General features: G+C 40.2%; 1 protein-coding gene across 7 annotated transcripts; it reads left to right on the top strand.

Moving 5' to 3' along the window:
- The first annotated feature begins 2042 nt into the window (after positions 1 to 2042).
- LOC124165752 (uncharacterized protein DDB_G0271670-like) lies at positions 2043 to 7666 on the top strand. 7 transcript variants are annotated; one of them, XM_046543239.1, is made up of 5 exons: positions 2046 to 2278; positions 4132 to 4545; positions 6543 to 6656; positions 6705 to 6812; positions 7186 to 7666. In XM_046543239.1, coding segments are annotated over exons 2-5 (504 nt in total). In that variant the 5' UTR covers positions 2046 to 2278; positions 4132 to 4264; the 3' UTR covers positions 7187 to 7666. The 7 variants fall into 7 exon arrangements, with proteins under 7 accessions (XP_046399197.1, XP_046399194.1, XP_046399195.1 ...); XM_046543240.1 differs by having other exon boundaries at positions 2047 to 2278; positions 6543 to 6704; positions 6753 to 6812; XM_046543241.1 differs by lacking the exon at positions 6543 to 6656 and having other exon boundaries at positions 2043 to 2278; positions 6717 to 6812.
- Positions 7667 to 12390: the final 4724 nt, after the last annotated feature.

Here is a 12390-nt window from a genome sequence, read left to right as displayed (position 1 = left end):
ATAACGCAACTGCATAGCAATAGCGTTTGTTGACCCAATATTTTGGGAGGGGGTCCATGATAAATATAAGGTTACGTTGTGTATTTTAAATAAGGACGTAACGTGATACAGTGGCGCAGCGAGGGGGGGGGGGTTTGGGGGATAAACCCCCCCAGAGCTCAGAGAAATGTTTAAGTTTAATCCATTTTACTTAATAGAATTAATATTACTTATAGAATAATATAAGGATTATAAAATATCCCTCAGAAGGCCGTAAAACTCACCATTTTGAACCATTTATTATTTTTTTCTGGGGGAGGGGCTCCGTACCTCCTGCTCCCCTGGCGGGTATTCCATACCCCTTAACTCCCCAGTATGAGTTGTGCCTAAAACCCCACCCCTAGCCTCAATTCCTAGCTGCGCGCCTGCCGTGATATACAATATTTGAAATAAATTTGGAAATATTAAATTGCATTGAAAAAGAATGACAGTACAGTCGCGGATCTTACTACCCACGAGCCGAAAATTTTCCAAGTCCCACATTGAGGCCGAATTGCCAATGCCGCCGAACCATGACTAAGCATTCGAGAAGAAATAACCCCCTTGGGTTTGGAGGGAGGGCTTTTTCTGCGGTGCGGTCGAGGCGTGCCCAAGTAGCTCATCGAGGAAGGGAATTTGACCAGCAAAGAGATTGCTATTCGAGGGGGAGCTTACGAGCATCAGGAATTCCTCACGGATTTGACAAACGAAGTACATACTTTTTAATTTCCTCCGCAGAAAGCGTTTTCGTGCGTATTGCTGGGAAGGACAGCCCAGAATACAATAAAAGTCAATATAATTGAAAAGCCTTCCTTCATTCCCGTTCTTTCGTGGATAAGGCTTGACTGCCGATAACATTACGATTAAGAAGATAATACAACAATCGTAGCGAGAGTCGCCAATAACTTCCCGAAGTTGAGTACGCGAAAGCTAATGGCGTCAGCCCCCAGAAATTTATTCCCTAGTGACGACTATCCACTGAGCGTGTGCTGAAGAGACCACTAACGCATCTATCCTCTGACAATCCATTTTCCGAAGTAGTAAACATTTCATGTCTGACAATAACCAATGTTGAATTTGATTGTTAGCACAGCACAATGCAAACGAAATATATAGCTGACTTAATGATTTCACGTAATTTCAACCCTGGATAGCTGATGCCAGAAACTACTTATGATGTTTACGTCGAAAACGCACCGTTTTTTAACTATAGAAACTTTTAGCCAAGCGCTCCGAAAGTCTAAAATAGGCGAGTTAGTCCTGTTGTCGGATGCCTAGGATAGGACGAAGTCATGATTTGTCCAGAGCAGCTGACAACAGGACAAACTCGCGGCCAATCGGAGCGCTCAGCTTTCTATAGTTTAAAAATGGTGCGATTTCAACCTAAACGTCATTAGTAATTTCGGTTCTTACTGGCATTTGCCATCCAGGGTTAAAATTTCTCGACAGATTTTTTTCTCCACCCTCTATAGCTGACTTGATAAAACATATCGATGGCTAAGTTGTAGCAACACGTATCTCAAAAATAGAAACTTTTCAGGAAAGCAAAAGAAACGATTTATATCTTTAAATGTACACTGTTAATAACTAAAAACCAAAAAGTCATAAAACCGAAAAAGAAGCATACACTTGCAAACAGAGAGTTTTTTGCTTGAATTTTATTTTTTAAATGTCATAACAGTTTGTTTAAGATACCCGTCTCAAACCGGCCAAATTTGGAGATACGTGTTGTTAGAACTTAGCCATCGATATATGGTTTCCGATGCGTGCGAATTGCTAACAAAATATCAGTGCAGGTGACCCTCAAACTTCCCAAGCGCCTCCCCCTCTCGAAGCAATTTTTTTGCTACGTGCCTGCGCCCTAAAGATCCAGCGTTAATCCTAACCCGGCAAGAAGTTACCCCAATGGAATCGAGTGGGACTTGAGCGCATTGGATGCATTTGACTCACCCGCGGCAGCAGAAGGCGTCGGAAGCACACCTGGAAAGTGGCTCCCCTCACCACAACTGCACGGCGACAGAGGCTTGCTGGGCCATTAGCGTATGCTCGTGTGAAGCAGTTCGTCACCTTCCGGTCAAGGGCGGAGCACGAGGAATCCCAAAAACGGATTCATATAAATTCCGCGGTCGCACACCAAGAACTACATTTATGCGTGTTGTCTTCCTCGCGACAGTTCTGCCAAGACTGAGCAGTTGAAGTTTGCAGCCTCTAGGTGGAGGAAGTGTAGGTACCAGCCGAGGAGAAGCTTGCGCAGTAGAAAGTAAGTACTTAACACAGTGAACTATTTTCTGGCCCATACGTTTTGTTTCCCTGCAATCCCGAATGCATTTGCGATGTTGAATTCAGCAGAGTTACTACTCTTAATTGTTGCTAATGTCTGAAGGCTCGGTTATTAACCCATACGAGTTCATGTGTTTTTGCATGAAAGATTTTGGTGGACCGGAACGGAACATGTACGAACGCGCAAACCAAATTAGAACAGGTTCTCTTTTTTGTTCATGCATTCGTACAAGATGGGTGGTTACACGGTGCATTTTAGTGCTCATTCACGCCTTCATACGTTTAGGCATCAACTCGTACATGTGAATTTTTCGGGTAATTAGGCCTTCGGTAATAGCCTTACTCCTGTGACATGTTAACCCGCAAGTCTGACTACATTCCCGATGCGTTTTAACATGGGATTCTTTTATCGTTTCTCATTGTTATGTCCGAGCTATTGCCTTACTAGAAATTCCTGCTAGCGTAATTGTACACTAATAAATTTGGCAACGCTTGGCTTATGCCCATCATTAAGGTTTTCATCGCGATATCACTGACTTTAAAGTTACCTTCCTAAATGGCGTTTTAACCTTAGTCTGTCAACTTACTAACTTGGTAACCGTAGCGTTGATGTAGTATTTTAAAATTTCTTATACATGGCTGGATTTTAAGTTTGATTTATCATTCCGAACGCCTTTTTCCGAACATTTGAAGGCTAATCATGTTGTGCAGAGACGAATATGAGTGTGTGTGTGTAACGGTCAACGCGATTAGATAACGAAGGTGTGTTCATATATACTGACATATCTTTATTTTCAATTTTTCTGATAAACTGTATCAACAGCTAAGTTTGATAGTGATAAGGTCCTCATTATTTGTAAACCTGATCAGTGCCAATTGAATAAAAAGGCGTCTTGTTATTCATATGGATTTGGGTGTTTTGAATAACAGCAGTACGATTAGTGTCCATTCCGAACAAGGTCTTTCATTTGAAGAGGAAATGACCCTTTACTTCATCGCAACGTGAGTTAACGCTTTTTCTAGGATGGTGTTCGATTACGCTTCCGCTTTAAAGCGATAAATAAACCTGGGGTAGGTACCTATTTTTAATACGTAGAGTATGGTTGTATGGACTTATTTCATCGAACCGAGGCAATAGTTTTTTCGAGATAATATCAGGGGCTATCGTTAAATACAGGCACGTAGTCAGACATTTGCTTTGGGGGTGGGGAGGTTGCCCTTCATTGGTATACGAATTTCAAAGCATGGCTAACACACCTGACCAGCAATCGGGAGATCCGGGTTCGAATCCCGGTTAACTCAAATATTTTTTCATGGCGAACCACATCCATTGGGGTATACGAATTGTGTGATGTATTGCTGTCAATTTACATGAACATTTCAACAAGTCGGCTGTTGATCGTTTTTAAAAATGTTTTTCATAATGATGAATATTAAATTCATCGCTAGCGATTCGCAGTCTTTATGAAACGAAACATTATCGGAACCTTATGAGTGAGAACATAGATGCCCCTAGGCTAGTGGTTTCCTTATTATATGCATCGCGGGTAGTCGCCACTGGGGAAAAGATCTGGGGGGGACTAAAGCCTCCAAAGCTTTCACCTGGCCAAGTTCGTGGTTCAGTCTGGGGATAAGAATAGCAGCGGTATTCTTTCATTCAGGTTCACTAGGGTCGCAATGAAGAAAACTATCACTGCTATAACATAAGACTGTTTCGGCGTATCGGCGAAACTGTCGTCGTCAGACATCAATCAAACAATGAGAGCAACCACTTCTCATGTGAGGGCACCAATGGCATTTGGTCTCATGATTTATTCATTCCTTCTTCGACAGGGAGGAAAGCAGCCACGTGGAAGGAAGTGTTGCTATCATCGCGTGAGGGAAGCTAGTCGCCGCTGTTTCGCGTGACGGCCGTCGATTTATCCAGCACAGAGCGCAACTCGCATAAGGGCGGGTCTAGCAAAGAATGCCGGTGCCGAAAGCGAAGACTGCTGCTGCTGAGAAGGGCGTAGCGGCGAAAGCCGAGGCCCCCGTGCCGGAGAACCCGGCCAAGCCCAAGTGGATGCAGTACCGCAAGGCGAAGCCGGAGGCGGCGCAGACGACGGACGAGGAGGCGGAAGAGTGGTCGGACGACAACGGCTCGGATGGCAGCTGCCTCGAATCGGAGGGGACGACGTCCTCTTCGGAAAGCGATTCCGATTCGGGAGAGAGCGAAGGGTCGTCCAGCGGAACTTCGGATTCCGAAAGGTAACTTCTCCTTTTTTTTTGTTGAAATTGATTGTTCGAGGCGTAACTTTGTGAAAGCGATTCATTACGAAAAATGAAAAAAAGAAGAAACTTTGTGCTTTCACATGAATATATTTATTCACACATTTACACGACCACGGTTTCAACGTAAGACGTCATCATCAGGTGAACTCCACAGAGGTCCATTTAATCAATTTACACCTTTAGGCTTGGAGGGGGAGGGAGGAGGGTATTGGGATTGAACGGATCGGTCAACAGAGATGAGGGAAGGGGAAAGAACTTGGTCGTGCGGTAGAAAGGAGTTAGGGGGAGCCTCCTCCTATGTGTGAATAAATGTTCATGTGAAAGCATTAAGTTTCTCCTTTTTCATATGTATCACGATTTCACCGAGTGACTGCCATATGTTCGTTCTGCCGGGAAACGCTTTGCAAATCGAACTCATTTCACATCCTGATAATCTGACTGCTTCACTGAAATTTCCAGTACACACCAGACCCGGGTGACAATGCATTCTTACCCTATTTCAAAATTTCCGACCCTACCTTCCGACCATCCTTACCCTATTAAAATTTGTCCGAAAAAAGCACGAAACCTGTACATTCAAGTACAGTGCATACGAAAACATCAAAAGTTGAAATAAGTTTAACAACATTTTTGTATTGTTTTTACTTCAAATTTTGTTTTCAGAGGCTAAGTTGAATAAATTTTCCAGACGAGGGTCCCAGGCAACCCCCTTCCCCATGTTACAGGGGTTATTCCATTGCCCCTGAACTTAAAAGCCCCAGGCAGGATTGGTGCCCCCCCCCCATAATGTAAAACACTTTCGACATCTAATATTTGAATTAACAGCTCAGCTGCAGCATCAATTAAAACTCTTCTCAACTACATAAGTCTCCGCAGTGCACAGACTAGCAAGGGAACAGAAGATTTTCAATTAGTTCGGGAAAAGGCGTTACTTTTTCATCATATTTGTTTCTTTTTTACAAGCTATCTTCACCTGTCTTAAATCATTTTAGGTTTTGCTATTTTTAATCTCCAATAAGAAAAAATTAATTTAATACGTGACAAAATCATTGTAAACACTATCTTTTTTCATTTGAACTTTAAATACACTATCCTGCCTTGCTAAGGTTCAACATTTAAATTTTACAGATTAATGATTGCATGTTCAAAACAAAACAAAAACACTACACATCAATTTCAACACCTTAAATCACCATTCTTTCCCTGTGAATGTCCTTTACAAAGCTGCCATTAAAATATGTGCCAGTGCATTTATATCACCCCAGTGTCACATGTAAAGTGGATGCAAATCATGCCTTTTGTTTTGAATATGCAGCGACTCAATTTTAATTTTTAAATGTGGGGAAGTTTGGTTTATATCCTCCTTTTTAGTTTATACGACAAAATTTGCTCAACCATTATTTCTTTAGTTTCTTCTATTTTCTATAAATAACTTGTAAAAAATTAACCATATAGAGTACTTACAGGCTGGTTATTATAAATGAATGAATTAACAGGGTTGTCCACTGCAGAGCAGTAATAAATTTCCCTGAGAGTCAAAGGTATTCAAGGGGAATGGCTTTGTTTTTCAGGGTGCTTTAGGAGCAATTTTGGCAACAGTGTGAGACGAAATGCCTTAATTTTTTTCTGCCTAATTAAACTAATAGGTAGTTCAGTTTCATATCCCACATACCCTAAGAGAGAGAGTGAATATTAAGAAAATTAATATCACTATTAACAATAATCAACCCCATAGCGTTTCAGAATGTAACTGATAGATTTACTAAAGTAATGAAGAATGGTGAATAGGGAGTGAGACGCCCTTAAAAATGGACTAACCTGTATGTGTTAAGATGTTGAAGGGGTGATCATGGACTTAAAGCTGTTGCCATATACTTGCGGCATACACGACCCATGATTTCCATGATGCTATTGGAAATCATGGATGACAATATGAGTAGTCAGTGCATTCAAGATTTTCAACTCCTTTTCAGATCAAGTGAATCAACATCCGAGAGTGGCAGCACTTCGGACAGCAATTCGAGCGATGATTCGGAAGGGACTAGTGATGATGAAAGTTCAAGCAACTCTGAATTAAACTCATCTTGGTCTTCTTCCAGCTCAAGTTCAAGCAACTCTGAATTAAACTCATCTTGGTCTTCTTCCAGCTCAAGTTCAAGCAACTCTGAATTGAACTCATCTTGGTCTTCTTCCGGCAGCTCAGACTCTGAGAATTCAAAGTGTAGGAACAGTTCAGCAAAGTGGTAAGTGACCAAGCTGGCCAGCATCCTTAATGTGCTACAGCATGATTTACTTGTCACAGACTAGTGTGTACTAATACCAGTGTAGCGTTTACCACTCAAAAATTTGCCATCTACAGCCTTGCATTGCACTTGTATGAAACTACTTTCACTGTTTCTGATAATACAGAACTTCTGAAGTGTTCCTACACTCTGCTCTATGGAAACAATTTACAGAATCTGTAGAATTACCATTGCGTAGGGGGCACAATGCCACCGAAGGTTTTAACTTTAAATGTGACATGTTAGCATGGGTAATATGGGAAGAAAGATGAAAATGGGAATTTCTTAATAAGTAGTACTGCAGTGTCTAACAAAAGTATTCTTCCACTTACAGATTGAATAAACGTCTACATAGTGGCCTCAATGCGGAGCAATCCAGTGAAACAGCTAATAATTGCAAAGTACACATTGTATTACAACAAAAAGAGAGTGAAAGAAATAATTGCTGCAAGAGTAAAGATATGTTAACATATACAATACTAAACTATGGCCTCCAAGTGTCACTGTATGCTTTCTTAATTACAATTGTGTGCTTTTTAACTAATTTAACGATTATATCTTCATCAATGCCATTATAAACAATCGCATGGTGTCCAGTATGGCACAACAGATCAATTGCATCAAAAAAAAAAGTAACTGTGTTAACTTAGAAAGATAGGTATTTTTTTGTAAATAAAACTGTTCTATAAAAATTTATGATTGGGAGATAATGAATTTTATGCCTATATTATAAAAATGGTTGGGTTGTATTTTGTATGTTCTAGGTTATAATTTTAATGTGTGTTACTATTTGAGAATAAAATATTTTATAATTACCAGGTGGAGCCTTATTGTGCCACATACTGATATCGAAATTTAAAGATTTCGCCCATGAACCAGAAAACTCAAAGCGCTCATATTTTTTTAAATTTTTTTATATTGATTAAAAGGCTGAAGGGGAAAAGGAAGTTGACCTATACTATTGCATAATTTATTTTGAAAGATATCCTAGGGAATTTCAACATTTTCTCTTTTAAACACGTAGGTAATGGAAAAGATTTTCCACCGTCTGATGTTCACTTAAGTAAAGTTCATCAGTATCAGCAGTAGTATTACTGCTGTAATTTCAAAACTTGTTTATAATTAAGATATAACTTTGCATTATAGAAAAACTTTATTCTACTATGACATGAATCTTACAGTCTGGAGTCAGTCATAATCTGAAGCAGTTAAATTATTTGGGCAGCACATAGAGGAAAATGTATGCAGCAGTAAAGATATATATCAGGAAGACAATAGGGTGATTTCCTATTATTTTTTATTGCCTAAATCGAAATATTATTACTCCTGGAGTATGTATTTCATGCTTTAGATTTTTTAATGTCTATATCTATTTTTCGCGATTAAATGAAAAGTGAAAATTTTTAAGAGCGCGAAAATGCGACGGCTGAATAGGAATGATGGGAAAACTCCTTGTGACGTCATTCTGGTTCCCGCTGCCGCAAGTGAGGTGACATTGGGGCGAGGCTTCGAGCTCTGATACAATGCAGGATGCTAGCAGGTGGCGCTTGGCTTGAATAAGGATTATTGATACCCTAACAAACGAAGGAAATTTTCCGACTTTAACCAGTTTTAATAGGTGATTATTAAGACATTCCCTTGAGCTCTGTGCCTCAGAAGTTATAAACTCCTATCTACTCGTACAGGAACTAGGCCCCTGTGACGTCACGTGGAGTGGGATCGCATGGGCACCAATCTGGCCTTTTTCAAATGTGGTTAAAATTGACCATTGCCATTCGTCTAAACTGGGATTTCTAAAATCAAAAAACTTGTATATTATGAATACACTAATTTTGGGTAACAAATCGCAATCAAATGCCTTTCGTTTTCTTTGATGAAGGAAACTACCCTATTCATTACCAAAGACATATTTATGTAAAGGAAATAGCTATTGTGAGTATCAATATCAAGGGTTTATAGAAAAGTGAAGAGGCTTTGAGAAGTGGGTACATATAAAGCAGGTGAAGTGGATGGAGAGGAAGAGATATGAGGAAGCACAAGACCTGGTGGAATGGGAGAGGAAACTTAAAGATAAAATACTTGGATGGTGTGCTAAGCAGGGAACCAAGCAAGAGGGAAAAACTTTAAGTAAACGGATAGGGGGCAGAAGAGAATATGATGGAATCAAAGAGCAATTTCAGAAGTGGGACAGGTGGGATGACACAAATTTTTTATGTAAACCTAAGTTAACCTGTAGAATACCTTTAGTAGTAAACAGAACAGATGAAGCAAAAACTAGCATAAAGGAACTATGTACAAGGTGAGTTGATGTGGTCAATGCTGAACTCATAGGATCGGCAGGCAAATGAGAAAATTTCTGGCAAGTTAAGGTCTGTTCACTTTATCTTTGCGGGTGAGCTGGTGTGGCTTAACCGAGTTGGGGTAAGAGGAGGGAAAGTTTATCTACACGTGACTTTCCCTCTTCCAATCAGCAGACAGTAGGCGTGGCATAGCACTTTGGAATTTCAGTCGCTCTCAGACCTCCGTCGTGTCAACTTCGTGAATCTGCTAGCTGTGTTGCCAAATATCGCGCGTTCTCTTGGTGCTCTTCGAGTCTTCCATTTAAATCCAACTTATAACTTACTGTTCCTTATTCTACCACATCAACCCCCTCTAAATAAGAAGCTATACATTGTATGCATTGTTTCGCCGCAGGGCCCAAAATATCTGTGCCCACGTATCTTTTCAGTGGGACACTAGGGCGCCTGTGTACATTTGGCAACGTTAAGGTCGCTCCTGCTCTCTCTCTCGGTACTACCCCTTCCCCTTCAGCGAGGCCCTTCCCCTTCAGCGAAGCCCTCCGATAGTGTCCGGGATCTCACGAAAGCTGACCCGCAGAGATAAAATGAACAGATAATAGTACCCCTGATCCCTAATATGCGTAGTAATACATAGTTAACATCTGTACCTCAACATGACTTTTACCAGAAGCAAATTGGATGTTTTAGGCAATGATATGCTAGCTCTCCATCCTTCCGAGAATTCAAAAACCTATAATATAAAATATGTTCAACCGAATCAGATGAGATATGATGGAACAGTCAGATGAATGAATTAAAGAAAATTGCATACTGTTTACTTTATAATCGTGAAAATTGGTCATGCATAATGTGTTTTGATGCATAGCATCATCATTTAGTCATTAATTATTTCATTTTTTTAAAAAGTTAAAAAAATACAAAAATAGCATCATCAATTTAACACTAAATTGAACCTGGAGACACATTTTTGCAATCCAATTGAGGACAGTATGATAAGTTTTATTTAATTCACTCATAATATGTATGTACTATCGTTTCCAATACTATGTGGACACATTAGAGCCCCACTCAACTGATGAGGTCAGGTCAGTGAAAACTTGGGAGGGTTGGCGCATGACGCGACCTGCATCCTTGGCCTTCACGGCACCAAGAGAGGGTGGATGCAGATGATACCAATCTACCGAAGCAGGAGTCAAACTCCAGGGGCAAAAGGCCCAGCGAATTTCAGAACGCACTGAAGAACTCTCGTCCACAACCCTTAGGAGTGTTTTCGACTCCATGGCAAAGGTTTTCCTCTCCTAAGTTCATGCTTGGACTCACCATTTGTCTCACCAATACGCGAGTGGCTCCATATTGCTCCAATTAGGTCTTTTCTGTGCGCGCTAGATGCAGTGAAGTTCTGGGATGGTTTGAATCTGACAGAATCATATTTTCATTTTTTTAAAAGAGGAATTCTTAAAATCGACACACACTATGTAGTTGACTCAAGAAAAACTTGTTTTCAAATTTTTTGTGACTATCTACATTAACACTTTCACTTCTAAACATTCATTCCCCGAGTGGAAATAGGCAGAAATATATTGGTAAATGAACTCTTAACACTAATTAACCCCATGAATTTTAATAATTATACATTGATGACCGAAATGATGGTCACTCATGTCTTCAAACTTTTTATTCAAGCTAATCCGTGATTTTACTGTTATGTATTTTCTTCGGGATAAAATGATAGAATTTCCACCTGGTCCTTATAGCTATTTGTGGTAGGCATATACACTGTTAGGATAGTGTTTGTGCTTTCATAGATGTAACTTCCCACATTTTTAGTAATGAAGTACCTGAAATTTGATAACTATGATTATATGTCGAATTCCAATTATTTTTCTTACTCTAGGGTTATAAAAATGATTTTACCTACGAGTGTATCCGGTTATTAAGTGGGAATTGTTGTTAATATGATTAGAAATTTTTATCAGCTGAAATTGATCAGTGATAAGCCAAAAGGACACGAAGAAACAAACTCTATCACTCCCTCTGCTTATTTCCTCCTCGAGAATGAATCTGCTTACAATTGGAAATGTGTTAACTTAGCCATTATTTTAATAAATTTAGTCTTTCACAAAAAATCTATCAATTATTTACTGAGTCAACTGCATCTATTACGTAGATGTTAAAAATGATTCTTTCCACAAAATAAAAAATTTATAATTACATAAGTGCTTCAGATTCGAATGCTCCCAAAACTTAAGCAGAAAAAATGTGGGCAAAACACACCTACTGAGCTACGGAGCCACATGCATGAACTTTGTAAATGGTGAGTTCAAATATGAATCCAAAGAGATGAAAAACCTTGACAAGGAGCCCAAAAGGAAACACTCCCACGGCTCAATCTGTGCGTGAACGTGAGTATTCCCATTGCATTCCCTTCCCTAGAACTTTTGCGCCAGGAGTTTTGACTCCAGTCTCACTGGCGTGGTCGCCCCCGCATCCGTCCTTGTCCACTCTTGGTGGCGTACAGGATGCAAATTACCTCATGTGCCAACCTTCCAATTTTTCACCAACCCGACCACATCAGTTTAGTGGTTGTCTACATATTAATGAAAACAATAGAACATGCCTAGGGCAAAATCACAATTCAATGAAAGAATTCTGTGCATGGAATGGAACGACAAGTCACAATGAAAACAAATCTTCCTCACTCAAGCATTCTCTCGTAATTTTTATTAAGGCAATTTAAAAAAATCAAAGTTTACCCTCACTTATCATTATTTCAGGCATGTTCCCAGGAGAGGGAGATTTGGGGGTTCCTGCCCTCCAGAAATTTTTTCCTGTGTAAAGACTGCCAGCCATACCTCTCATTAGTAAATAGCTGTAACTATAGGCGGATCTAGGGGGGGAAACGGGGGCACGTGCCCCCCCAGACTCTTAATAAATATGCAAGATTTTTAATACGGTCCCGTTATCATTTCGTTCGTTTTGTATTACGAGGTATCCTTGTGGCCCCTAGAACAAAATCCTGGATACAGCCTTGCTTGTGCCCCCCCCAGAAAGAAATCCTGGATCCGCCCCTGGCTGAAACACTTAATTTTGTGTTAGATGTTGGTGTGAAGATTGGTGGGAGGAGGACAATGAGGCGGGCAATAATGAGCAGCAGAGGGGGAGTGGAGCGATTGTTGTTGACGACGCAGGAGGGAGAGTATGAGGAGTATGGTTGTAAAAGTTGTGGCGTGCAGATGTGT

This window comes from Ischnura elegans, chromosome 9 (assembly GCF_921293095.1).
Source record: "Ischnura elegans chromosome 9, ioIscEleg1.1, whole genome shotgun sequence".
Taxonomy (NCBI): Eukaryota; Metazoa; Arthropoda; class Insecta; order Odonata; family Coenagrionidae; genus Ischnura; species Ischnura elegans.
This window is presented reverse-complemented; position numbering and strand designations above follow the sequence as displayed.

Coding starts and splice junctions, on each gene's coding strand:
- LOC124165752 (XM_046543235.1), top strand. CDS start 4,265: ATGCCGGTGCCGAAAGCGAAGACTGCTGCTGCTGAGAAGGGCGTAGCG. Junction 4,546..6,542: donor GGAACTTCGGATTCCGAAAG/GTAACTTCTCCT, acceptor ACTCCTTTTCAG/ATCAAGTGAATCAACATCCG.